Source organism: Electrophorus electricus, chromosome 2, assembly GCF_013358815.1.
Source record: "Electrophorus electricus isolate fEleEle1 chromosome 2, fEleEle1.pri, whole genome shotgun sequence".
Taxonomy (NCBI): domain Eukaryota; kingdom Metazoa; phylum Chordata; class Actinopteri; order Gymnotiformes; family Gymnotidae; genus Electrophorus; species Electrophorus electricus.
In genome coordinates, this window is record NC_049536.1 from 20,338,941 (window position 1) to 20,366,482 (window position 27,542).

The 27,542-nt window shown below is 49.3% G+C and overlaps 2 protein-coding genes across 2 annotated transcripts in view; one reads left to right on the forward strand and one right to left on the reverse strand.

The window, feature by feature from the left end:
- The window catches only part of abtb2b (ankyrin repeat and BTB (POZ) domain containing 2b), a 32,742-nt gene extending 21,101 nt beyond the window's left edge, over positions 1–11,641 (forward strand). Inside the window, exons 3-17 of the mRNA XM_027016409.2 lie at positions 689–896; positions 5,629–5,781; positions 6,238–6,403; positions 6,539–6,628; positions 6,730–6,831; positions 7,014–7,110; positions 7,622–7,757; positions 8,657–8,904; positions 9,042–9,220; positions 9,334–9,439; positions 9,581–9,683; positions 9,928–10,018; positions 10,105–10,173; positions 10,406–10,519; positions 10,814–11,641. Coding sequence (XP_026872210.2) covers positions 689–896; positions 5,629–5,781; positions 6,238–6,403; positions 6,539–6,628; positions 6,730–6,831; positions 7,014–7,110; positions 7,622–7,757; positions 8,657–8,904; positions 9,042–9,220; positions 9,334–9,439; positions 9,581–9,683; positions 9,928–10,018; positions 10,105–10,173; positions 10,406–10,519; positions 10,814–11,017 — 2,066 coding nt within the window. The 3' untranslated portion in view covers positions 11,018–11,641. The remainder of the gene's footprint in view (positions 1–688; positions 897–5,628; positions 5,782–6,237; positions 6,404–6,538; positions 6,629–6,729; positions 6,832–7,013; positions 7,111–7,621; positions 7,758–8,656; positions 8,905–9,041; positions 9,221–9,333; positions 9,440–9,580; positions 9,684–9,927; positions 10,019–10,104; positions 10,174–10,405; positions 10,520–10,813) is intronic.
- Positions 11,642–13,124: 1,483 nt separating this feature from the next.
- brsk2a (BR serine/threonine kinase 2a) overlaps positions 13,125–27,542 on the reverse strand; it is a 111,042-nt gene continuing 96,624 nt past the window's right edge. The window contains exons 13-19 of the mRNA XM_035534611.1: positions 21,989–22,049; positions 20,232–20,439; positions 19,579–19,627; positions 18,122–18,245; positions 17,513–17,693; positions 16,740–16,829; positions 13,125–13,738 (exon numbers count right to left, since the gene is read on the reverse strand). Coding sequence (XP_035390504.1) covers positions 13,716–13,738; positions 16,740–16,829; positions 17,513–17,693; positions 18,122–18,245; positions 19,579–19,627; positions 20,232–20,439; positions 21,989–22,049 — 736 coding nt within the window. The 3' untranslated portion in view covers positions 13,125–13,715. The remainder of the gene's footprint in view (positions 13,739–16,739; positions 16,830–17,512; positions 17,694–18,121; positions 18,246–19,578; positions 19,628–20,231; positions 20,440–21,988; positions 22,050–27,542) is intronic.

Genomic DNA, 27,542 nt, shown 5'->3' on the forward strand with positions numbered 1-27,542 from the left:
TCCTACGGGTGTCCCGGAGGGCCCAGCCCCACCATTGCTCCTCTCTCCCTCGGGGAATGGAGGCATGCGAAGGCCAATGCCAATGCTAGGAACTTTTTAAAAATCCTTTTCCTTTCTCTCCTTTTCCAACAGCGCGCAGGATGATGAAATGAACCATGGCAGCGGGTGCATGGCTCGGAAGATGATATTCTGGGAGTCGTCTTTACTTTTCGCTCGCTGTCTGCGTCGTTATGACTCACTCCGCTGTGCCTTCGTAGTACTAGTGTGTGTGTCAAGCGAAGGTCACCGCTGGACCAGCTGTCTTGGGTTTCATTTAGTACTTATTGGGTCAGTTCTGGTTACCTTTGACGGTTAATTTTACGGTGCTTTTCAAAGCTGCTTGATGTAATACGTCTTAGGAGATTGTTGGTAGACCGGAGATGACGCAACAGGCTTGCAAACTCCTGACCTTATTTGGAGTGTCTCTTTTTTATCTAATTGATCTAATCACCATGTGCAGGCAGTTAAGGCACTCGGGCTGACTGTTGCAGGTTCATGGTGTGATGTCATCTGTTTGTTCTGGACGGTCCTGCGGTGCTATGCGAAAGCAGCCAGGCGTGTTTGAACTAAAGCTTGACATCTTTGCCTGGAAAGAGCACATCTCCCCACTCCTGTGCTAACCAATCACGTCCCTGTCCCTTCCTGTCAGGTGACCTGGTGTCGCGTGCCATGCACCACATGCAGCGACTTGGCTCGGGCCGGCCCGGCCTCAGCCCGGCACGCCACAGCCGCAAGCAGCACGTCTCTTGGTCGCCGGATGCCCTGCACACGCTCTACTACTTCCTGCGCTGCCCTCAGATGGAGTCGATGGAGAACCCCAACCTGGACCCACCCAGAATGGCCCTGAGCAAAGAGAGGTGAGGCACCAAGCACCTTTTCCCCTTCTCTCCAAAGCCATCAAGGTCGCCAACACGCATCAATTAACACCCAACAGCTCATTCATATGCATGCGAAGTCTGAGAAAATCCTAACGGCTAGAAAAATCTTTCAGGGCCTGTAATGATATGCTAAAGATGTGGGGATCTCCTCAAATCTCTGTCTCGGAGCCACTGTTATGGGAGGTCTTTACATTTGGACTTGATGTGGGTTCTTTCAGAGGTGGTCCATTTCTGGAATGTACCTTGTGCCGATCTTCCTCAGTGCAGAGAAAAGTGAAATTCGTTAAAGCTCTCGTGACACTGCTGTTCTCTGCAGTAAGGAAAAAAGAGCAGCAACAGACAGCTGGTGAAAGCAGCAGTCGGCGGGACCCTTGGTGCACGTGCCCCGCGCATGGGCTGACGGACAGAGGAGGAACAATAGGGCGAAGCCGTTACTGTCGGGGGGGAAGAAGGCCCTAGCAGACCTTCTCCTCTTATCAGAGATGTCTGCCTGGCCTGAGGGGAGAAGCAGGGGGTCGTTAGTCCTGCACACAATGGGAGAGTTCTCACCAGAAAGCTAGGATTAACTGGACAGTAGATCCGTGAGCTATTACAGATTACAGACTATAGATGGACTTTTCTGGTGTGTGTGTGTTGTTTTTTTTAATCATTCGTACCTAACCTTAAATCCAGATTCCTAACAATAATTACAAACCTTAACAGTAAAGTTCAGCCTTTTACCAAACGTAACCCTACACAGAAATGCTAAAACGGCACATTTACATTCAGCCTTTCTTTAGTGTTTGTGGCATCTGTGCCATGGCCGGCCCCCTGTCTTTATGGCCCTCAGAGGTCTGACAGCCTCCGACTCTCAGGCCTGAAGCCTCTGTATACGTTTTGATAGTGTACATTCACGTGTCTGATAACTGGGGCCTTGGTCAGACCTTCACACGCATTGCTTACAGCTGGCCTGCATGCTGTGCAGAACACCTCAACCCAAATAACAAACATGAATGGAAAAAAAATAAGGTGTTCCACCAGCTCACTTCAAAGAGAAACGGTATCTCCACCACTGCCAGGCTTTCAGCGCAAATGGAGTGTGTGTGTGGTAGGGGAATGGGATCCAGGTGGCATTCTGGCTGTGATTAAACACACTCCCTACTTGAGATGCCCTCGTCATTTATGTTATTGCAAAGTCCATTAAAGCTTTGTTAGAAACTCAAACTGCAGTCTCGCTCTGGCAAGCTGCGTGTGGTCCTGACACAGATCAGCCACTGTACAGGCAGCTTCGAGGGGTCAGGGAGCTCTTCATATCATAAGCAGAGGTTAGTGCTCTGTATCTTGTTTATGGCAGCTCAGGGCACCCAGCCTTCGAGAGATTGTGGGTGTGTGTGAGTGTGTGAGAGAGAGCGAGAAAGCGAGGTCAGAGGGGTGGGTGAAAAGAAGCTGTGGGTGTTAAACGTCAGTGGCACTGAGAGACAGCATCCACACCCAGCAGTCTGTCCAGAGACAAAGCCGTGCATGCAGAAAGGGAACAGGAGATGAGAAGTGGCCATTACGAGTAGGCAATAACAGTAAAGGTGGAATTAAGCCATAAGGGAGGAGCAGGCCTCTTGCTTTAGGAGTGTCTGAGGGGCCGTACTTGAAGCCTGGCAGCAAAAAAAAAAAGTATCAAAACTCTTGATTTCAAAAAATATTGATTTGGGACCAATCTGTTGGGTGTGTGTACAAATAATGCGCAGGAAAGGTAAAACAAGGATGAATCATCATGCTCAGCCAAACCACATGAAATTCCTGTACATGACAAAAGGGTGTAACATGCCCCTACAACTTCCTGCCCAGCCGGGTGACTCTAGGCCTCTGAAGCGTGGCGGACAGGCCGTGTGGTCCCAGTGGCCTCGGCTTACTCACGGTCATACATCTCCCTGGGTGACCTGGTCACAAGGACCCCATACATGTCTGCACGCTAGTGGCTAATTAGCACGCAGCCATCTCCGGTTTCACTGCGCCCAGCCGGGCCCGGGCTTTGATGTGGCTCACGGCCCAGCTCAGGTTGCGGGTCGAAGGCCACGGGCTGAACTTGAGCCCCCGAGTCAGACGCAGGGGTCAGCGTGGAGGCATAATCCAGGGGCCTGGCCGAGGTGAGCGCATATGCGCCGAGTACACCAGCGTGGCCCTCTAACAAGCGAACAAAGCAAAGGTTACAAATGTTTGGAAGGGCTTGGATTTCACACTGCTTCGCTTTCCTTCACATAAGAGCAGGTCACAAGAGTGGACTATCGATCAAAAGCATTTGAGTGTGTGTGTGTTTATGGAGTTGTAAAGGAGGGATGGTTTATCTCAGCAGCTTTGCTTGGCTGGGGCTAACACAATATCACTCATTTCCAGGGATAAGAGCTTTTGAAGGATCAATAATTGCATTTAGGAAAGGAAACGTGCTAGTGGGTATATTCTTGGGCAGGACGCCAGGTCCTTAACAATGTTCTGGTAGCTATCACTGTTTTCAGCCCAAGTTTTGGGTTAAGAAAGCCATCTCCATCTCACATGTACACGTATAGAAATTCTCTCTCTCTCACACACACACGTACGTGCGCGCGCCCCATTTCCTGGTGTTTCCTCTACATCAAATCCTTGGGGGCTCTGTAAAAGCTCTTAAAGATAAATTTAAAACACCCACTATCATTCACACACATTCCTCTTTCTCTCTCCGGCACTCGGAAATAAACATGCTGGCTAGTCTGTAATCTCTTAGTCCTGATGGTAGCCCTTGAAGAATCTTGAAGAACAGCAGCTCCTCTCTGCTCTTCCACTCAGTGGGCCAAAGCCCCCGGCCACCAGCACCAAAGTGGTTTTGCTCATTTGGTTAGATCAGCTGTTTCCCACCAATGTTCCTTCTTCCTCTCACGCATATCCCATGTCCACACACATACTGCTAATGTACTTCACACACTCCAGGCAGGTGTCATCCGTTTCTGTACGCCAGGCATAGCTGGGTCACCTTTTGGGACGAGTCATTGTGTTTAAGTTGAGCTTCAGCACGTCCAAATAGATTTAGCCGAACGGTAACGTCTCTTGAAGTCTTTTGATTGTAAAAAAAACTAAATGAACTTGGCTTTTTTGTACAAATGACCGTGTTTCAGCATCTTATAATAGCTCTCAGTCATCTGCACCCATTCTGTTTCTTCGTGGCCGTGGATGAACATCGTTACTGTCCTGTGATGGGGTCATCGCTGTTACACGCGTTCACGGTTGTATATTTCTCAGGAGGCTGCCAGGCTCTGGGCAAGGCCTTCTTCCGGCATGTCCGCTCCCGCTGTCGGACACTCCAGCCGAGCTCAGGAGAGGAGATCAGCCCAAGCCGGGGCAGAAGGCACAGTGCTCACCCCCGTCTGCATCTGCTGATCTCAGTACAGCTGTGCCCTTTAGCCTTTAATGACTCATATTAGGACTGGAGTAGGGGAAACTGAATATAACTATGAGCTAACATGGCTAACAGTAAATGATGCGAACAGGCTCTCGGCTGGCTTTGTTAATATCATTAACGGCATTGGCTCCCCCTACTGGCCGCCGCTTTGCTGACACAACAGAGCAGAGATAAGCCAAAGGCTGACATACCAACAGCTGTTCACAGTTGTGCCCGAAACCCTTCCACAGTAAACTCCTTTTACTGAATCTCTGAAATCTTATAAAAATAATAAGTGTCTGTTTCATTGTGCTATTTCATGAGTTCCTTCCTATGTTTTTTGATGCCATGACATCACTTTGCAAACTTGTATCTATTGTTGACACTCATTTAACATCATTTTTCATCACCAATGACTGCACTGGCTTCACATTCCCTATACTCTCTCATCCTTTAGATGCAGCCAGTAGAAGAATCCACCTTTCTTGTGTTATCATGTCCGTTTTAGTGTGTTCGGAAGGCCAGGGAGTGCGGAGGTGTGGTCAGCTGCTGTTGGCCCTCTGGGCTTAAGGATGTGACAGACTGAGCCTGCTGCTGGTGTCCATGCAGCCCCGACACGGCTCAACAGACCGCCCGAATCCCCCGGGCGAGTAAAGCGCGACGCTGGCACAGCAGAAGGAAAAATCGCTTGCCCGGTTGGGCCAGTTCACGTTTCGCCTGATGTGTTAACAGAACAACGTAACTGAGGCCAAATTCAATACACTTGCGTATTTAATCCCTCGTTATGCAAAAAATGGTCTTATTCGAACGAAGGCGTGAATGGATACGATGCAAAGCGAATCCACAGCTTCGATCCCTCGGGGGAAGGTTTTGACCCATCTGTACCCGAGATGTTGGCAGGGAGTGTCCCACCCAGCCAGGCAAAAGCGGCTCTTGCCGCAACACGACAAATCTCTGATGAAAAGCCTGATGAAAAATCAGTTCATTAATTAATGTTACCAAAGTGATTTAACATGGAAGGTCATTTAAGGTGAATTTTGTGTGTTGTAAAACTTTTGTGAGATATTTCTGAAACCGTTGATTATTGCCAAAAGTAAATAAGTGAAAGTATATTGTGAGAATGCACACTTATTTTAAGATTAAAGAACCTTTATTAATATATTAGTGTGTGTGTTTGTTTGTGTGTGAATAAGCAAGATTTGTTCGGGACAATAGTAATATGGCTCAGGACAGTGCATTTCCCAGTTGCAAGTGGAGGGGAGTTACTGCTGAACCCAGAGGGGCTCTCCGAACACCTCGCCCATGTTGCATTTCCCGCGTCTTCCCCAGGCCTTTCCTGCTGCTCCCACCCCTCATGGAGTGGATGCGCGTGGCCATCGTGCACGCAGAACACCGACGCAGCCTCCTGGTGGACAGCGACGACGTGCGGCAGACGGCGCGTCTGCTCCTGCCCGGCCTCGACTGTGAGCCCAGACTGCTGAAGTAAGACCATCCCCCGTGACCTCCCCTTTGATCCCTGACCCCTCATCCGCCCTCTCTGACTGGAGCATGACAAGTTCTTCATATTCTTTATACATACAGCTATATTACAACTAAACAAGACAAAACACTTTTGCGCAGTTATAAATGCATTCAATACATATACACTGGTAAACAGTTTTGCATGTAACCTAATGCTTTTGCGGTTTTTAATGTTTAATCTAAGGTATGCTATAAACGCTTGTAAATTTCTACCACAACAACACAGTAACAAAAGAGAGTAGAGGGGCCTGTGGACCCCTGGGGGCCTGATTCTTTGGGATTTGGGACTGCAAAGGGAAAGCTACTCCTCCCAGGACACAGTCAGAACTTCCAGGAAGTCCTCCTCCTTTTGCCAAGCTCATCTTGTTTTTGTTTGTTGTCCTTTTTTCTTACCCCACATATTCTCTCTCTCTCCAGGCCAGAGTGCTGCTTTAGTTCCTTCAGGAGGTTGGACGCCAAGGCCGCCACCGACAAGTTCCAGCTGGACCTGGGCTTTCGCATGCTCAACTGTGGCCGCACGGATCTGATAAGCCAGGCCATCGAGCTGCTGGGGCCCGATGGGGTCAACAGCATGGATGACCAGGTACCACGCCCTCTAACACCACCTCCTCACTCCTCCGCCCAGACCAGGCGCTTTGAGGATTGGTCCGGGCCTGTGGGAAAAGGCTGAGGTTTATAACAGCGCTCCCTGTTCTCCTCTATCTGTGTGCGTGTGCAGGGCATGACCCCTCTGATGTACGCCTGCGCGGCCGGAGATGAAGCCCTGGTTCAGATGCTCATCGACGCTGGAGCCAACCTGGACGTAGTGGTAAGTGCAAGGCATCCGTTCTGGCTGCGCGCCGAGACCCGGGCCCTGCTGTTTTATGAAGGCTGACCCCCCCACCCCCCCGGCCGGTGCCCGTCTCCCAGGTGCCAGCGTGCTCACCGAAACATCCCTCCGTCCACCCCGACAGTCGCCACTGGGTGGCGCTGACGTTCGCCGTGCTGCACGGACACATCGCTGTTGCCCAGGTGAGCCCCCTGCTGACCCGAGCAGTGATTATAGACACCAGGTCTAAGATCACAGCTGGTAGCAAAGCAGTTATGCATCGTGTGTTTTGGTAATAACCTTCCTCTCTGGTGAAGGGTTGTATTCTGTTTGTTGGTCAGTATGCTCACCTGACAGCTGTGCTTGTGCATGTTTGTGTGGTCAGCTCCTCCTGGACGCAGGGGCGAGCGTAGAGGGAGCAGCAGTGCGTAGTGGGCAGGAAAGCGGCGCCGACACTCCGCTCCAGCTGGCATCCGCAGCAGGTGGGCAGCAGAGCTCCTGCGCCGGCCACAAACCCGCCTCTCCCTGCTTCACCCCGAGACCCGGGCACGCTCCCTACTGCCCCTGCCACATCCATGCATGACACCAGCACTCAACTCCGAAACCCACTCCCTGCCCTCTACTGCTGGAACACCTAAAATAGCCCTATGATGGCACCCTCAGCCAAGCTCCCCAATGAACTACCCGATGGGAGCTGACTGAATTGGGTCAGGAGCCTGCGCGTGCGTGTGTATTTGTGTGGTGATGGAGCAAAGGCTGCTTCCAGCTTTGGGAGTGTGTGGGTGAGAGGCTGCGTTTGGATTGCTAAGGGGTGTGTGTAGCTGCACGGTCAGGCAGTAGAGCAACACGTCCGGTCCAGCTGCCCCCGCTGACCCGGCCTCTCACTACGGCTCTAACCCACTCACCTCTTTCTCTCCTCCTGTCTCTGACTCCATCACTTTTTCACCACGTTCTCTCCCCCCACCTTCTTTCCTTCCCTCTGCTTTTCTGCAGGGAACTATGAGATGGTGAGTCTGTTGCTGGCACGGGGGGCCGACCCCCTGCTGAAAGCCCAAGAAGGAAACGGTCTTACCACATCCCTCTATGAGGACATGAACTGTTTCAGTCACGCTGCGGCGCATGGCCATAGGTACACGGCTGGAACAGATAAACACAACTTTTAAGATTAGTCTCCCTCTCTCTCTCTCTCTCTCTCTCACACACACACACACACACACACACACACACGAGTAACCTCTCCCAAGTCCACACACACATTCACACACTATAACCTCTCCCAGTCCCCACCAGACCAACACTCTATAACCTCGCCCAGGTACACACACACACAAAATAAACTCTCCCAAGTACACAATCACAAACTATAACCTCTCCAAAGTACACACACACACACCCTATTACCTCTGCAAAGTACACATACTCTCACTATAACCTCTTCCAAATACACACACACTCTCTGGCTCTTCTGAGACTCAGTACTGCCATCTCAGACTGTGGCCTAGCATGTCATCAGACCTATAAACACGAAGGCTCGTGCACACACACACACACACACACACACACACACACACACACACATTACAATTTACAGCATTGAGAAGACACACTTGTCCAGTGTCCAGAAGGGCTCTGTTGTCTCAGTGGAAGTAATGTTTATGCTATGCAGTTGGGCCAGATTAAGGCAGTCAGTGCAGGACAGCACGCACAAGGAACACAGACGTCACCACCTGATCTATGGCCAAACTGCGTAGACTTACTATTCTGTGTGTACTTACTGTTCTTACTTATATTGTGTAGACTTAGTATTCTGTGTACACTTATATTGTATATATTTACTATTCACAAGGCAACAAGTAAATAAATTGTACAAATTACTTTATATAATAGAATGGCACAATTAACACTTAGTTTTTCCAGTGCTACGTGCCATATGCCTTAGAATTTCTGTTCAGAAGCCCTTCTGAGGTAAGTAGCAGAGCTGTCGTCGGCATAGTCACGCTCTCACCGCGTTCTCCTTCCTGGTCGCAGGAACGTGCTGAGGAAGCTCCTCTCTCAGCCACAGCAGGTGAAGGAGGACGTCCTCTCGCTGGAGGAGATCCTGGCTGAGGGGGTGGAGGGCGAGGTTCCGCACCCCCCGCCCTCACCGAGCCCCAGCCTGGCGTCGGACGGGGGCCAGGCCCGCCTGTGCAAGGCTCGCGCCAAAGCCCTGCAGGAGGCGTCGTTCTACAGCGCGGAGCACGGCTACCTGGACGTCACCGTGGAGCTCCGGTCCCTGGGTAGGCCAGCCGTACGTCGGTCGCATGCTGCATACCGATACGAGGACCAATCAGAGTGCGATCATCAGGGCCCGCGTGATGCGGTGCACGGGACTCGGTAATGCTCCCAAGCTGACTCCCTGCCGCCACCCCCGCAGGAGTGCCCTGGAAGATGCACGTGTGGCTGGAGTCGCTGCGCAGCGCCCAGCTGCAGTCCCGCGCCGGCGTGACGCTCTCGCTGCTGCGGGACTTTGGCTCTGTCCCGGAGGAGGAGTACTGCGAGGAGCTGCTCTCCGTGGGCCTGCGCCTCCTCTTCAGCACCCTGCGCAGCTGCAAGGTAGCAGCCTCGTCCGCTTCACCGCTGCCTACGTTAACGCGACAGTCGGGACTAAACACTGCCCTGTGTGTGTGTGTGTGTGTGTGTGTGTGTGTGTGTGCGCGCGCGCCCAGAATGAAGCCATCATCCAGCAGCTGGCCTCTATCTTTAGTCACTACTATGGACCTGCTCCTCTTCCTCCCATTCCAGAGATGAAGGTCACACTTTCAGCCCAGCTCGGTAACCCTAACCCCATCAAACAGAGCAATGTCCTTAAAAATAGAACAGCAATATTTTGCCGTGCCAGACAGTGTTCCAGAAAAATACCAAGAAATCCCCCCCCCCCCGCTGTTTTGACTCTTACTTCCTTGCTCTGTCTAGACCCTCACTTCCTGAATAACCAGGAGATGTCTGACGTGACGTTCCTGGTGGAAGGGAGGCCGTTCTACGGTCACCGGGTTTTGCTGATCACGGCGTCTGAAAGGTGAGAAGCACCTCATAATGAGGAGGGAATGCCAGAAGTGAGGCAGCAGGGGGTGATCGCGGGCGACGCGGTGATCACATCAGTTACACAGATCTCGGACCACGCCGAACTTAGAAAAAAAAGCTGGTTCGTTTCCCACCGTTTTTTGTTTCGTCGAGCTCGTTTCTTGCTCTCTGAAATCCCAGTAGGGTTGAGCCGAGTAGAACTTTCCCTTCCTAAACAAGTGCAATCTGTGTCCAATCAGGTTCAAGTCTCTTCTGGGCTCCAGCAGCGCTGCTGGGTCGCAGCACTGCAAGGACATTGAAATCAGTGACGTGAAGTACAACGTTTTCCAGGTACCGTCCCACTTCCGTCCCTCTCTGCTTACACCTTGGGCAGGGGCACGCGGGGTTAATCGCTTGCGCAAATGTGCGTCTCCCAGGTGATGATGTCATACCTGTACTGTGGAGGAACAGAACCGCTGAAGCTAGCTGTGCCAGATCTGCTGGAGGTAAGAGAGCGAGTGTGTGCGAGTGCGTGCTGGCTGCAGCAGCTTGTTACACTAACAGTTCTCTTGTTTATAGTTAGAAACAGATGTTATCTGTAGCATTAATTCCATCACTCTATACATGGAAGATGACGACAGCAAAAAGGCGACGTGAACAGGCACACGTTCAACATCGCCGTTTGGCCGACAACAGTAAAGCTCTTCACGAGTCCGTTTCTCTGCTTGCTTCTGCTAGCTGCTGTCTGTGGCCAGCCTGTTCCAGCTCGAAGGCCTGCGGCGACACTGTGAGGTGCTCTGCGCTCAGAACATTAGCCCAGACAACGCCACGAGCATCTATAATGCAGCCAAGGTAACCTGCCCAGCCCCATCCCCCACAGAGCGGCCCCCGGCCAGGCGTTCGGGGTCACCGCTCAGTGCCAAGTGCTGCTTTCTTATGCAAATGTTCCTCTCTGGTCAATGACAACAGATCACTGCAGTACAGGAGAAAACTGATCTAGAATCAGTGTGTCATACTGGCCAAGACCAGAAGTCGCATTCGAGATGTAACATACCCTGATACACTGGTCCTTACCTGTAACAGTGGAGGCCATCCGAAGCTCTGGCCGGTGTAACCTCTGACCCCTGACCCCTGTGTGCATTTCAGGCCCTGGCGTCAACAGAGCTCGCCGCCTACTGTGAGGGTTACTTCCTCCAGAACATGGGCGTCCTGCTGGAGAGGGAGGCCTTCCGTAGTCTCCTCTGCTGTTCCGGGGCGCGTGTCCCAACTGCCAGGGACCCGCTTCTGGAGGAGCTGGAGGCCACGCTGGCCCGGAGGCTCCGCTCCTTCCATGTCACCTCCTGCGTGTGAGGAGGAGGAGGAGGAGGAGGAGGCCAGAGAGGAGCGAGATGCGGGAGGACGAGGGCGGAGCTGAAAAGTCGATGGGAATGTGGAAAAACGGACCGAGGAGAGATACTTCCCGGAAGTGGAATCGCTGGACGAAGGGAGTCAGACAGGAAGAAACGGAGCAGGGCGGCAACGTAACCGAGCTCAGCAATGGGAGCTGTAAATGACAGACCATATGAGACTGTACGTGTGTGTAAAATATATCTAAATGCATTGCCATTCTTGTAGCTAAAGCTGTCAAAAGTTAGGAACCCTGACAACTGTCAAAACATGGAAGAACAGCTTTAATGCCACACTCCTTTGACAAGCATCCATGTTGTAAAACGTCCAATGATCGGCGTCAGAAAGGGGAAATGGAGGTTTTGTAAGCTAAATTACATCAGATTTAACTTGTACTGGAGAAGTTATGGACATTTTCTATTTAAAAAAATGTGATATTATTTAAGTTCCCTTTTTATTGTCCTTAAATGCCATACAAATAAAATAATATAAACTCAAATGTTTTTAAATTGTGAAAACAAACGTACTCGTCATGTGAATGTTCATATAAAATGCCCATAATAAAGAGATTTCTAGTTATTTTTTGAAAATCCACTAAGCTCGAGCAGACAAGTGTTTCTCAATAGCACCATCTGCCGGTTCATATTCTTTTAAATAGTTTTGAGCGCGGTCAAAAACTTCTCAGGCACAGATGCGCTGTAGCACCACGCCGAGCTGACTAGCTGCTTGGCCCGCTGGACGGTAATGACCTTACCGTAACGAGACCCGCACTTTGGTGGTGAAGACTGGCCGCACCAAGCACACACAAGGCTGCAGACAATCCTAGTAAGTGAATGAGTTTATTGTTGTTTTTTACGTTTTGCTTTGTTCTCCGCTGTGAAATTGCTCACGCCTTTGTTACAAAGGGGGTTTTACAGCTTTGAGTCCGTTCCTGCTCTGCGGGCCCGAAGGCGGCGTTTATTTCGCTCGCAGTATGGGAGTCGCTTGGTCACTTGGCTCCCACTATATAATTGCGGATGGTCAGCGACAGGTATTGCTTCATAGTGGATTTGTCCAAACAAAAAGGGGAAAACAAATCATGCGAGTAAACGATACAGCCAAGCGCCTCAAAACTCAGAGAGAGAGAGAGAGAGAGAGAGAGAGAAAGACGGGGAGGGACGTTTACACTAGAGCCATGCAAAAGGAAAGCCAGTCTGACATGCACACAGCAATACAAGTCAGAAGCAAAGAGCAGGAACCAGCACCCCCTGACGTGGAAAGGTGAGAGCGGACTATTTACAGGAGAGCTTTGTCGAGAGGAGCTTACTGTCGCAATCCATTGTACATACGCAATGAAAGTGACAAATATCCAGTTCAGTACCTCCACCCTAACGAGGCTAGACTACGTTAAGTAACTGTTAAATTACCTTTTTTTTTTTTTTTTTTTTTTTTTTTTTTTTTTTTTTAAACATGTACTACAATTTTTCCTCATTCAAAGCTAGGAACAAAAGAAATATCATCGGTGTCCACGTAATTCTCATAAATTATGACATAAGAAAGTTGTTTTTCGTCTTCGAACGAACCAACCTGCGTGGCTCCGGCACATACAAACACTCGGGGATATAAATAAATAACATTCAGTTCATCTGACATTTCCATTTTCATATACATAATCTCATCATAAATTAGGGCATTGATAAAGAAATTGATCAGATGTGAATAAATAGGAAAAGAAATCCAAAAATATGTATTAATTAGGTTTCTTCTTCATATCCTACTGCTGGTAATCACGATATGAGATACAAGTGACCATGAAACTCTGGAGTCAGTGCAACAGCTACTGCGATACTGCGAAATCAAGTCAGAGTATACAAACTATAATAAATGAACAAAATAATAAAATACAGGGAAAATGTCATGTGGCAGCACAAGTTTTACATCTGAATCTACAACATAACATTAGTATTACATCTAGACATTTCTGTTTATATTTTATATTTATATATATATATATATATATATATATATATATATATATATATATATATATATATATATATATATATATATATATATTAGTGTATTGGCCTGTACAACAGAACAAATCATTCATTAAGATAATCTCAAGCTCCACCCCCTGTTCCAGTTTCCTCGGCTCCTTGTCCAGCGCTCACCGGAGTGTGTGGTTTTGCAGTTCTTTTGCCACGGTGCTTTAAGATTGAACGAAACCCAGCTGACTGAGAAGAAAGTTAACACTGAAAATGACAATACAGTCTGTGAAGAGATTCCATGCCTTTGGGACAGCTCGTGAGCTCCGCCCTTTTCTCATTGTTTTAGCACGTCCATAGGTGTGCCGTGTGTGCGTGTGTGTGTATTGGTTCAGTTCAGTTATGTGGTTCATCTGAAAGCTCATCACAAAAAGTTCCTTGTGTATACTTGAGCATGTTCGTGAATATTTGCGCGCGTGTGTTTGAGTATGTTTAGGTGAGGAAAGGGCAGAACAAGGACAGGATTGTGCGCGCGTTTTCCTCAAGGAACACAGAGGTATCCGAGAGCAGGCAGGTGAGGGAGGATGAGGCGTCTCGTTTCTCCAGAAACTCGCTCGCACATGATGAATAGCGCCCTCTGTCTGTCAACAAATGTGGGTCGCTGCGAGTGTTGGTGGAGCAGGAGAGCAGAGGCATTAATAGCTTTTCTGGATAATTCCTAGCGGCAAAAACAAGTTATCGCAGAGGTGAGGACAGGGGACACAAAAGAAACCACACGAAAAAGCTTTCATTCCAAATGACCACGGAAGAGGCTCGAGGTACAGGTGTAAGAGAACGGCCCAGACGGGGCTGCGTACGAACACGTACCAGGTTTGTAAACTTCTTCACCTTTACACAGTCAACCCTACGTACAAAGGTCTGTTGGACAGGAGTTATAAGGATATTTACAGCGCTGCTAACAGTATGTACATCAGCCGATTTTAGATCCGAGTTTTAAAACAAGAAGCTCGGTGTTATTTCTACAGGTCTGAAATGGGATCTCCTCTACGGCTGCTCCCGCGTGCCAACGGACGCCGCCCTCCTGGCACTGTCTCCGGCACTGCCCGCGAGGCACACAGAGTCACTAAGGTTCAGACTCGTGCCTCCGGGGGTTAGGGGGGGTGTCTGTTGGCCGTGCCAGGTAGATGGGGCACCTGGCCGTTCTTCTCGTCTGAAAAAAGTTGTTTAATTACGTCAAAGAAGTTACTCAATGGGCTGCCTAGGTACACAGACGGGGAGAAAAAGGAGAGAGAGAGAGAGAGAGAGAAAACAAACAAACGAATGAATAATGGAGTTCACGCAAGGCCCGGTGGCCGGAGAGTGACAAACAGGAAGATGAGGAAGATGAGGAAGATGATGGCAAGAACATGAGCGCGCTACGGCACTTCCGCAGCCAGACGATGCCGCCGTCTCCTCGGCACATTAATACGGCTGTGGATTCTGGTATGGTGCTCGAGCGGTCAAACGTATTCGGTCTCCCACAGCCGACCCTCGGACGCCCTTCCGAGTGCAGCGTGGCCTGGGGTGGAAGCTAGCGGCTGACGGTTGGGGCCGCGTGGAGATCGGCGGAGAACCTTTCACGCGGCTCGCACAGAACACCGAAATGGGGTGCATTTAAACAAACCGAAACTTCTCTCCGTGCTCCTGGGTTTGCTAGCTTCTCGGCATGCGGTTAATGTCTGCATGTAGGGGTCGTTGTACCCCTCCTGTGTGGATGTAAAGCTGTCCTCCCCAGGACGTCAACGTGCACTGCCACACGACTGAGACAATTTAAGCGGAAATGAGGAGTGCTCCAGTAGTGCACCACTGGGGTTGGACTAAGCCTATTGCCAAACACACACACCAGCTGGTCCTGTACCTACAGCCATTAAGAAGTGGTGAGATGCATTGTGTGCGTATTAATCTTCGAGGCACAGAGTGGACAGTCTCTAAAAGATGACACACGTAACCTGCTATCCTGAAATGACTACATCACTTGTAATAGAAGTTGTAACATAATTTATAACGTAACACTGATTAGCAGCCACATTTGCATACATAAAGCACATACATATAGCATATAAAGTGTATTAATTTAAACATACAGGCAGTACTCCTCTAACCTCTACCCCGTCAGTGAATACATAAGTTGGAGGTGTGGGAACATTTGGGAGGACCGTGGCATAAATTACGGGAAACTGAAGGACGACACGCATTATTAACAGGGATGCGGTCCTCAAAACGAGATCAAATAAAAGACCTTAGTCACAGGCTTGGGAGGTCACAAAGGTGTTACCACACTCTGAGACTTTCCTCTGCATTGAATCCCGAGAAAAACAGGAAACACGGATGAGCAGGTGTATTTGTGGACAACACGTCCGAGAATGTGTGAGAGCTACCTGCTGAAGACGTTATAAAACATGTCTGAAGTTTCAAAGACAATAATGATACAAAGACAGATTAGAAATGTCTAGATGATAATTTGGACTCAATCTTTTGCGAGTGAAACAAATGAGCTCTTACTGTGTAATGTGTCTGAGGGGATGTCTAAATCCTTAAAGTATTAAGGATCGTTGAACTTGATTTTTACAACCATTAATAATTAAATAAAGAATCCAGTTCCCATGGGATGTTTTTCTCATAGTTAATACAAGTTCTTATTTGGAAACTTAACGTGCAGTTCACTTACTCAAATCAGACATGCACGACCATGTATATGCGCGCACACACACACAGCTCAGTTATTTTCATGCAGGTTGTAGTATAACTGTCAAAACAACATTCAAACTCAAACACAACCATCCCCTGAACACACTTCATTCATCCATGCAGCGTTGGAGTGACTCGCGCTCTACCAGACATACCGAGCGTCCGTAGACGGTGGCAGTGAAATGGAAGAACGTGTGCTTGACGAGAGAGAGAGAGAGAGAGAGAGAGAGAGAGAAGGAAAGAGGGAACAGCGAGGGATGCGTCAGCGGGCGCGAGGCGGGGGACAAGCCCCAGCCCGAGACAGCCGAGCAGACCACCCGAGCCCCGGGAAGCCTGCAGCAGCCGAAGCCCTTTGGTCATTGCTGGGGATCGGCGGCCGCTGCAGGGTCTCTTTCTGCTCAGCAGGGGGAGCTGTGCTCAAGCAAGCGGGCGGCGCTCGGGCTTGCAGCAGGCGAGGCACGAGTCAGAAGGAGAGCCATGCACAGACGAGCGTGTTTCTCTTTCGTTTTCCCCCCCTTTCCCATCCCACGATTCCTCTCGACGGACGGCAGCTCTTTGCGATGCGCTTTTCTCCGTTTTTCTCTCATAAGCTCATCAACTGAGACAATCGTTTCTTTATTTCTTTTTATTTTGATTGATACCCCGGGCATAAAACGCCCCCCACCCCGGGAAGGACTGTTATAGGTCATAGATGGGACGCTCACCAGGGGCCCCCTCGTACGGGTTTACATTTAACGGCCTTTCTTCCACTAAAGCGTTTAACCTTTGTGCCTTACTGTTGCTTGGTCCTTCATATACGTGCACAGTCTGATCAATGCATGTTGCGGGAGGGACTGCTGGCACGCGTGGGCGGCCGCGGGGCGGAGGAGGGGTTCCGGGCATCGAGGGTCTCGGCCACCGATCCGTGGCGTGCACTGCCGTGCTATGGTGGGGAGGTGGCATGCATGTCGAGGGGGTGGGGGGGCGTGCCTGGGAGAAGGAGCTTTACTCACCGGCCAGCTGCTGGACGCCCGGCTGGTCGTGCGTGCTCAGCAGCTGCGTCTGGATGGTCTCCACCACCCGCTTGAAGCGCCGACTCGGACCTGCAGGCACACGGGGGGTGGGGGGGGGGGGGTGGAGACCTCGGACTTGAGCACAGAGCGTCCTGCCACACCTTTAGGTATCGGTCGGAGTCACGGGAAGAGGACAGCAAACGGACTGCATGGCTGGGATCAGGAATTCTGTCTATAAAGCCTCCCCGATGGTCAGAAGGGGGAACGATATCGGTCGTCGACTAGCCGGGCATTTAACTAATGGTGCTTCCTTTGTTTTTGTTCTGCTCGTAATAAAGCTTATATTAGTACAGTCTGAGCTCACTGGCTGAAAACAGGCAGTCTGCTGGAATATCTCTCTCTCTCTCTCTCTCTCTCTCTCTCTCTCTCTCTCTCTCTCTCTCTCAAGAGGAAGAGATCCTCCAGTCAGGTGTCCCGCGGAGAAGCCATGTCCAAAACAGCGGGCCACGAATGACCTGCACTTTAAAATAGATGCCACCTCCTCTTTTTCAATTTAAAAAGCCCCAGGCCCGCCAAGGGAGCGCATTTAGGCAGGTCTCTCCTGGGGAGGGTGACGTGTAGCCCGGCTCCGGCGGGAGTCCAGCTCCCCCGAGAACTACGCGCCTCCCGCCGTCGGAGGCCTCTCTCACACACACACACAAGGCTTTGCCTGAAGGGATTGCGTTAACCTGTTTGGGGGTGCAGGGGAGTCTTGTCTCGGTCGCCATGGTTACCTGAGAGCAGGGTGAAGGTGACAGAGTAGATGCCACTGTCCTTGGTGGCTCCGCTGCTCTCTGTGTAGGTGATGTCCACCTGGAACTTCACCGGCTTCTGGAAGACGGCGGGGCCCGCTGTGGACTTGTACTCCGCCCGGAAACTCGTCTGGGAGATCACGCTGTGGCTGAGGCTCGGGATCTGGGAGACGAGACGGGACGAGACGAGACGAGGTGAGACGAGCGGAGACGAGCCGTCCGCATTCAAGACCGCGTCTCCCAGCACGCGCGATGACAAAAGTGCCGTGTCCGTTATGCGCACACGTCTAGAGAGGAACGCTGCAAAGGAAATGACATCACTCCGAAAACCTGGGCAGCCTCTTGCCACACTTTCCGCACACAAGACACTTTTTCAGGCCACGGAAATGTGGCTGTGAGCGGTTGAGGAGCGGCAGGCAGGACTCCGACACCTCCGCAGCGCGCCTTCATAGCCGCGGCATCTATATGCTAATGCTCACCGCGCGCGCCTCGTCCTCCATCAACGTAAATCACCAGAAACGCTGAGCCTCTCAGCATGTTTGCCACGATGGCCGCGGTGGAGACACATGGCTGGGGGTTGGGGGGGCGTACCGAAAGAAAGGCTTGCACTATGTCCGCTTTGATGGAGCTCAGGGGCTTGTCCTTGATCACCACGAAGATCTGCTCTTCTTTCTCCATGCTAATGAAGTTGCCAAACCAGGACTTTTTGGCAAGTCTGCAAGCAAGAAGAAAAAAAAAAAAAAAAAAAGCCAAACAATTACATTATAGGCTACACGTACACCCAAACAGCCACTTGCACGCCCACAACAACCCAAACCGGAGAACATCCATTACGTAGCACGGTGATGGGCAGAATTTGAACAAGGATGTATCATTTCAGCTGGGGCCTCTATGGAGTAAACAGTATTTTAAGAAAATGGTAACAGTAGCTGGTAACAATGAAACCACTCCTTTATCCAACCCGAGGCGGGATAAATCGTCTGTTACAACAGACAAGCCAAACCTTCCACGCTCAGACGCTGACTTATGAGACTGCCGGAGAGCAGTGCAGGGGAGGCAGAGGAGGACGTGGCCGTATCCAGCTGGAGCTCGGAGAAGGGCCACATGTTGCTAAGACGACACAAAAAAAAAAAGCAGGAAGGCGTGGCGGGGTGTCCAGCCAGAGCTGAGACACCGCTCGGTGGGAGCGAGCAACTTTCCCCGCGCGCACAACACGCGGAGAGTCATAGTGGGAGGTGGACATGATTGAGCCTCTGAGAAAGAGAGGGAGACAGATGGAGAGGGAGACAGAGAGAGCAGAAAGACTGCGAGGGCGCGGTGAGAGAGGGTTGCACATAGACAAAGGAAGAGAGTACAGACACACAGAGAGAGCGAGCGCAGACAGAGGGCCACGGCAGACGACTGAATTGCTTGGAGCACCAGACAATGACTCTAACCGCATTAAGAGAGGCATGACGCCTCAGGAACAGAGGCCCCCCCCATCATCAATCGCTAATTATTGGTGAGAACAAAATAACCCCCTTTTTCACACAACCCACCATTCAAGAGGTCGACTGCTACGTCAGCACCCAGAGGAGAGGACTTGCCACCGTCGTATGGACCATGTCCCCCCTCTCTGGTTCTCGCACATAGCAGTAATACGCGTGTGTGTGTGTGTGTGTTCACCTGTGCATTTGATTGTATGTATGTGAAGGAGGGAGTTGTAAATACAGGAGGTACCAGTCAGAGATTTGAACACACCTGCCACGATGATTTTCAGTCTTAAAGTGATTTCAATCTGATAGTTTATGCATAAATTTGTTTCTAAGAAAAACAGTGAACGTTGACAGCCTATATATGAGTTGATTTGCTAAGCAAAAGTATATGGAAATTTAAAAATAAATAAATACAATGCATTTTAGATGCCCACTCACCAAATAACTTTCATTCAGAGCTTTAGTTCCTCACCCTTCATGTGCTCACAATACGTCACATTTTCTACAAGACCCTAACCCTAACCATAGACGGCATGTGTGCGTGCACGTGCGCGTGCAGTTCTAGAAACTCACTCTGGGGAAGACTCTGGTGTGAGGCTGGACATCTCCTCTTGAGTAGGAACTATTCAGAATGAGACAGTAACATTTTACATACACTATATATACAGTAGAGGTCAGGTGATGGCTGACGAGAACCTAGTGAAGTCAGGGACTGACATGTTAGCATTATAAAATATTTTATATATATATATATATATATATATATATATAAATAAAATTGATAGTGTGGGTTTTACTCTACATTGTGGTTTTATTAGTCATATGTTTACCTGCCCAGGGACTGCAGATGGAAATGAGTTTATTAGCTAACTCTGGTGCAAAGCATCTCTCTTCTTTTGAGATTAATGTATTTTGTGTATAGTCCCTGACAAAATAAACATAAACAACCTAAACTACATTCATGTATTCCACATCCTGAAGTGATTAACACACGTGGTCCTTTTTTCTCAGACTAAATGTAATTTTTGTCACAGTCCATTCTCTTACCAGTGAAGGGATTTTGCTATAAAATGAGGCCTGAGATGATGATATACACAATTAGATGCGCAGTACGGACAGTTTCTATGCTGTACAGTTTGAACAGTGCCTGGTGTTCATGTGTTTAAACCATCGTTATGCTGAACTTGGCATTTCGTCGACCTTCCGACACGCCCTTCCCAGAATACCTTGCAGTTTCCGGCGGTGGAAGCGCGGCGAGCCCAAGAAGCTGTTCTTGATGGAGTTGAGGCGTGTCCTCCAGGGCACGCCCCCGATGGAGGGGCTGGGCGGTGGTGTCGGGTTGGGCGTGCCGGCCGGGCTCTCCTTGGGCGTATGGACAGGTGTCCCTTTGGGGGTGGGCAGAGGGCTGCCCCTGGGGGAGGGGTGGGGGGTGACCTGCATGGTGGGGATAGATTTGGCGGCGTGGTCAGAGCCAGATACAGGACGGAGCGGGTGTCGGCGGACGGGCGGGAGGGGCTCGGGGGCTGGGGGGGGCACCGAAAGCCGGGCGGGGGCGGCAGTGCTCGCTCGCCGAGTCAGAGGGCCGAAGGGCTCCGAGCGGGCGGCCGAAACAGGCCGCAGCTCAGCCTCCGGCAAGGGGAAGGACCTGGTGGGGTACGTGGGCTTGGCGCAGCCTCTGGGATTGGCTGGCAGCGTCTGGGTCTTGGGACACACTAGCAGTGATTCTGGCACTAAAGTCGGGGAGAGGGAGCCGAGTGTCGGCGTGCAGCCACTCTGGATGGTGCGGGGCGGCCCGCGGGCGGCGCCGGGGCTCGCTCCGGGCGGGAAGGGAAACCGGCAGACCCGCGGCGGAACGTGGAACTTTCGGCCGGGCTACGGAGCGGTGGGAAGGAGGAGATTTACCAGCGACACGGCACCCAGGCAAACATGGACACGGACACGGAGACACGGAGACGGACACAGACACGGAGACGGACACGTCACGGAAAAACACGCGAGTGCCACGGAGGTGTGGGAGGAAAAGACAAAAAAAAAAAGAAAAAGAAAACATGCAGTTAGCAGAGACAGCACAAGACAGGAGATGTGGTTAGGCTGAGGACGTCAGGGAGGTGAAGCGTGCTGGAGGCCATCGTCACGGTGACGTGCTGCAGACGGGCTGGCGGTCGAGACGTTGATGCTCGCGCCTGAAAATGCGTGTCTGCGCACCGACAACGTCGGCACACTCGCCTGCACGCTGGCAGAAGCCTTCTATAAACCGTCTAACCCCCACGTCTCTGGGGCTCCTCAACCTGTCCTCAGCCTAAACCGATTTAGTTCCCGCAGCTCAACGGGGCAACAAACATTTGCATCCGTGGTCCTGTTTTTGATCTGAACGGAACAAAGTGCACACGCAGGCCTGCGTGTAGACCGTCTTAGCCACGGCTCTGAAATCATGCTTGTCGAGGGCACAGGGAGCAGAGCCTTTGGGACGAATTTCACAAACGAGTTTTCCTTTTACATCAGCGCCGGTTTGCATGGCTGGCGTTGCTTTGGGCGAAGGCCGTCGCGACTGGCCAACACTCCACCCGAGACATCCAGCCAAGTTTAGCCAGGAGCTCGGCTGCTAATCAGGGAGGAAGCCTCAGGGTTCAACATGGCCACGTCTGGTCTGGAGTACCACTGGGCAGACAGCACAGAGGCTGGGACGAGGGTGGATCTCTACAGAATGATCCACACCCACACCCACACACAGTCTCACTCTTCTATCCCTTCCCAGCTATGCCTCGACAGTGGTGAGCGCAGTGTCGTGTTAGCACAACTACTCCCCGTAGTGTTAAACTGCTGTAGGACTTCTGTCTGCAGCCGGAGGTATAAAGTACTGAGTTCCTAGCTGGCTGCTGCACTGCGGTGTTAGTGCTGAGCGTGTAATGAGCGTGTGGGCTTTGTGTGTAGTGAAGAGGCAGCCAGGCAGGGTGAGGCACCGGTGGGACAGACGGACACTCACCCTCGGACTGCTGAGGGGACTGGTGACCAGACCTGAGGAAGCTCCGCTGATAGAGCGTGACCTGCAAGCACACACACACGCGCACGGACACACACACACGCAGGCAGGCAAGAGTTCACATTTACCCATTAGAGACACAGGGTATAAAGAGACAGAAGTGTGTTACAATGCTCTCAGCATAAGGATTGGGGGTTGGGGGTTTCTGGGCAGAGGAAACCAACACAACACACACATGCCAAAGTGACATTACGCAAAGGATAATCTATGCCACCATTATGAATGAAAAATCTCCCCAATTTCGTCTCCTCAAGCTGGGAGACCCAGTGGTCTACTGATGAGTTCTAACAAACTGGTGTCTGCAGTTTTCCTGGGTTATCACTCATACCCATCTGAGCCTGTCCTCAGTCTCAGCCAACAGATGTCCATACACGCACCTCCACACGTTTCAATCACCTCCAAGCCCGAGCAAATGAATCATCAGTCACCAATCCATCTTCGTCAGGCAAGCTGGCTGTCCGCGCAGACACAGCTGTTCCCTTTCTTTCATATCATCTATTCTCCCTCTCTTCTCCCAGTATGTCTATTCTATGGCTCAGCGCTGCGCAGCTCACGCTCGGAGGCCTCTCGCGACGTACTCAAGGCAGGCCCTCGGCCTTTACAGTGAGAGAGCTTCCGCCAAGACGAGCTGGTGCCTGCTTCAGGACACTCGAGGTCCTGTGTCTAACCGTCTCTCATCCCTGCCATTCAGCCTCTAGTGACTCCAAGCAGAATGGAGGGGGAGGGGGAGGGAGGGAGAGAGAGAGAGAGAGAGAGAGAGAGAGAGAGAGAGAGAGAGAGAGAGAGAGAGAGAGGAGAGAGAGAGAGAGAGAGAGAAGAGAGAGAGAGAGAGAGAGTGTCACGTGGCTGGGTGGCATGTGAAATTGCATGCTTCTATACCAAATAGTTTGCCAAAAATTGTATTTCCAGGATGGTTAATGTGTCAGAAACCATATTCACAGTTATTAATTGAAAAGTACCAGGAAATGTGCAAACACTGGACACATTGTTGGAGTTTTCTGAAGCCAAACCAAATAATACAAAATAGCAGATGCCAGAAAAGTTATTTTCAAGTTTAATGCTTAATAAAGTGAGCAGTTCATGTACAAACTATTTATTCTGTATATTTTTAGTGTGATATGTGGCAAAAACTAAGAGGAAAGTGTGCTAAAATATTGATTTCTATTATCTAATTAGCATGAACTAATGTTTTTTGAATAGCTAACTATACATTATTCCCCACTCGCATTACGCCAGGCAGCCTCCATTTCCTTCAAGCTTCGGTCTTCTACCAGAGGGTCCTGTGTAGCATCTTAGCTGTTCCCAGGACTGCACTCTTCTGGACGGAGATCTCGGATGTTGTGGCTGGGATCTGCTGGAGCCGTTCTCCCATTCTCTCCCAGTGCTCCGATCACCATGCGAACCACTGTTGCCTTCACCTTCCACGGCTGTTCCAGCTCTGCTTCAGCCCTTGGCATTTTTTCCCAGCTTCTCGTGTTTCTTGGTCCCAACGCCGTGATCCCTCGCTACAGCCGTCACTACGGGCTTCTTCTCCTTGTCCATCACTACCATGTCTGGTTGGTCAGCCATTACTGTTCTGTCAGTCTAGATCAGGAAGTCCCAGAAGGTCTTAGATCGGTCTTTCTCCACCACCTTTGGGGTGTGTCCCACGTTGACCTTGGAACTTCCACACTGAATACAACCTTCGTATTACTTGATTTTTAAAAATGTATTATTAATTTTTTTTTTTTCACTGCAGAAACTGAAAAAAGGGCACTGCAAGAACTCTAATTAAATTCACAGCAAGATACTCAACATTATTAAATTTGCAGATATTATTCAAATATGAATATTCCAATTTAAGTAACTTTATAATGTTTATACATTAATGCCAGAGAAATATACGTCCCCTAGGGCATCCAAAAAATATGCAGTGATTAATAAACCCCACTTCACAAATAAACTATGATGATGACTATGCTGCATGGGTGGGTATGACGGCTTCGTATCCCTATGGCTCAACTCCCACTAACTTTACCTATAAGGCTGATCTGTGGTCAGCAGAATCCTGTTTGGTAAAGCAGCCCACAAGGCAGCGTGCCCCATAGCCAGCAGGTTGTCTTATTTGCGAGAGTAATGAGAGTGTTTGAGGTAGGCCCGAAAGGCCGCTGGGAGCTCTTCAGAAGCGTGTGGGGGCCGGTCGAGGACACAGCACAAGCACCAGGAATCCCACTAACAAAAAGCCAAACAAAAATAACAAAACAAATAAACACATGCTTGCGCACACAGCCTGAGAAAGTGCTGAGTAAAAGCTCTGGAACAACCGGGTGTGACGGTTCAGTCTGCTGGGGTTAATAATAACCTGGCAAAAAAGAGGGCTGTCAAAAAAATAAATAAATAAATAAAAATTCTTAAACGGCTCTTTTAGCAAACCATAATCTATAGTACATGGATCCTACAGAAACATGAAGAAATAAATATGGAGTCTTGGAATACTCGATCTTGACATTTTCTGAAAATGTCTCATATACTCATATACAGTTATGTGCAAAAATAATAGCAGTCTAACATGACTAACATGAATTAAATGTATTTAATTACTGATTTTGGCAGAAAAGATAATACAACATGGGGAAAACATTCATGACTAGGTGTAGCCGAGTAATGGGCAACCAACAGAATCAACAGTCATGACATGCACACTACTAATTGGGTGTAATTGATTCATTTAATGAAAGGGGCGTGTTCAAATTAATAGCAGTGTGAAGTTCAATTAGTGAGGTCATTCATTCTATGAAAAAACTGGTGTCAATTATGGCCTTTATTTAAAGGAGGAGGTCAGCAAATGCCGTACCTGGTGGTTTTAGCCCTTGCTCGGTGAGTAAAATGGGTCGTTCTAGACATTGTACCGAAGGAGAAAGAACTTTGATCAAGAAGTTGATTGGAGAGGGGAAAACAAAGAAGTACAGAAAATAATTGGCTGTTCAGCTAAAATGATCTCAAATGCTTTAAAGTGGCAAACAAAACCCGAAACACGTGATAGGAAATACTACCATCCGCGTACATCATAGAATAACAAGAATGGCAAAGAAGCATCCAATGATCAGCTCCAGGGAAATCAAAGAAGACCTTCAGTTACCTTTGAGTACTGCAACAATCAGAAGATGCCTACGTGAAGCCAAACTATTTGCAAGAAACCCTCGTAAAGTACCATTGCTGAAAAAAAAGACGTGTTGAAAAGGTTACAGCTTGCCAAAGAACACAGTGACTGGCCTAAAGAGAAGTGGTGCGACATTCTATGGACAGATGAGAGCAAGATTGTTCTTTTTGGGTCTAAAGGCCACAGACAGTTTGTGAGACAACGCATAAACACTGAATTCAAGCCACAGTACATTGTGAAGACTGTAAAACATGGAGGTGCAAGCATCATTGGTTTGGGGATGTTTCTCATACTTTGGAGTCAGACCCATTTATCGCATACCAGGCACCATGGACCAGTTTGAATATATCAAAATACTGGAAGAGGTCATGTTGCCTCATGCTGAAGAAGAAATGCCCTTGAAATGGGTGTTTCAGCAGGACAACGACCTCAAACACATCGGCAAGCGGGCAACATCCTGGTTCCAGACCAACAAGATTGATGTTATAAAGTGGCCAGCCCAATCCTCAGATCTCAATCCAATTGAGAATTTGTGGAGTGACATCAAAAATGCTGTTTTTGATGCAAAACCCAAGAATGCAGAAGAACTGTGGAATGTAGTCCAGTCAGCTTGGGCTGGAATATCTGTTCACAGGTGTCAGATGTTAGTTCCACACCACACAGATGTAAAGCTGTTATCAGAAATAAAGGTTATACATAAATATTAGTTCAGTGATCAACAGAAAAGCTAAATCTGTAAACAACTTTCAGTTTATACTGTAAATGAAAATGAAGACACTTTTTTAACAACCAATTATTCTTTTTTCTTCATTTTCAGTTTAAACATTGTTTTCATTTGGAATTGAATGGGCAGTGCTCTCAGTGCCTTTACGTATATGGAAATAAATGATATGAGGATTGAGCTTTTTCTCAGTTGTTTTAAACACACTTATTTTGCACCTAACTGTATGTATATTTTATATATATATAAAAAAATTTAATTTGTGTGTGTGTGTGTGATCCTAAGACTGTTTTTCTGCAAGCCCCGGGCCCTTCCATCAGCTGTTTTTAAAGATTGAATGTGTCATGAAATAGGTTTCAAAGCCTGTTCCCTTTATGACGCGCTTTGATCTCAAGTTGTCTAAAGCCAAAAGATCTAAAGGTCTCAGTCTAAAAAGTTTTTTTGGAGGAGAGAGATAACATGGAAGAAATGAGAGTACAGGAAGAAATGCACATAATATGCACAGTACACCCACATAAAGCCCAGCACATGGGCGCACGAGCAAACCCCAAAACATCACACGCCCCAGCTCCACTTCTAAAGCACATCCAGACATTGTTCTCAAAGGCTTCAGCATCTGCTATGTTTAGGAAAAACACCAAAACTGTGACTGGCATTTAAGCACCCATTCCAAATGCCTACAACACTAAAGCAAAGAAAGTCTAGAGGAACGTTAGCGGTTCACTGAACATCCTCTAGGGAGGAGAGGTGGAAGCAAACACACCGTCTAGTAGAGTGTGAGGTGGAAGCAAACACACCGTCCAGCAGAGTGTGAGGTGGAAGCAAACACACCGTCTAGCAGAGTGTGAGGTGGAAGCAAAACACACCGTCTAGCAGAGTGTGAGGTGGAAGCAAAACACACCGTCTAGCAGAGTGTGAGGTGGAAGCAAAACACACCGTCTAGCAGAGTGTGAGGTGGAAGCAAACACACCGTCCAGCAGAGTGTGAGGTGGAAGCAAACACACCGTCCAGCAGAGTGTGAGGTGCAAGCAAACACACCGTCCAGCAGAGTGTGAGGTGGAAGCAAACACACCGTCCAGCAGAGTGTGAGGTGGAAGCAAACACACCGTCCAGCAGAGTGTGAGGTGGAAGCAAACACACCGTCCAGCAGAGTGTGAGGTGGAAGCAAACACACCGTCCAGCAGAGTGTGAGGTGGAAGCAAACACACCGTCCAGCAGAGTGTGAGGTGGAAGCAAACACACCGTCTAGCAGAGTGTGAGGTGAAAGATGCAGGGAAGCTTTTCTCTATTTATTTGAGTGGTGATTAAAAAAAACAAACACACAAACGAATAAAGAAATAAGATACTGGGAAGGCCGGACGGAAATAAAGTCAAACATTTCTATGACGACCTTCACGCATCTGTTATTAAAAATCTTGTCTTGCTGAAGCTCATACCTATTATGCTGCAATTATGCGAATAATGAAATTTGGGGTTTAAATAAATGGTGTCAAAAAACCAAAGCAAAGGGTAACTTGAAATCAAAGGCTGTCTGTCAAAAGCAGAGAAAAATGAGAGTGAGGAACGCAGAGCCATTTCCCACTCTCTCGCTCCGCAGCTGCGTTTTCCTACCATTCCATTACGTTTCAATGATGTGT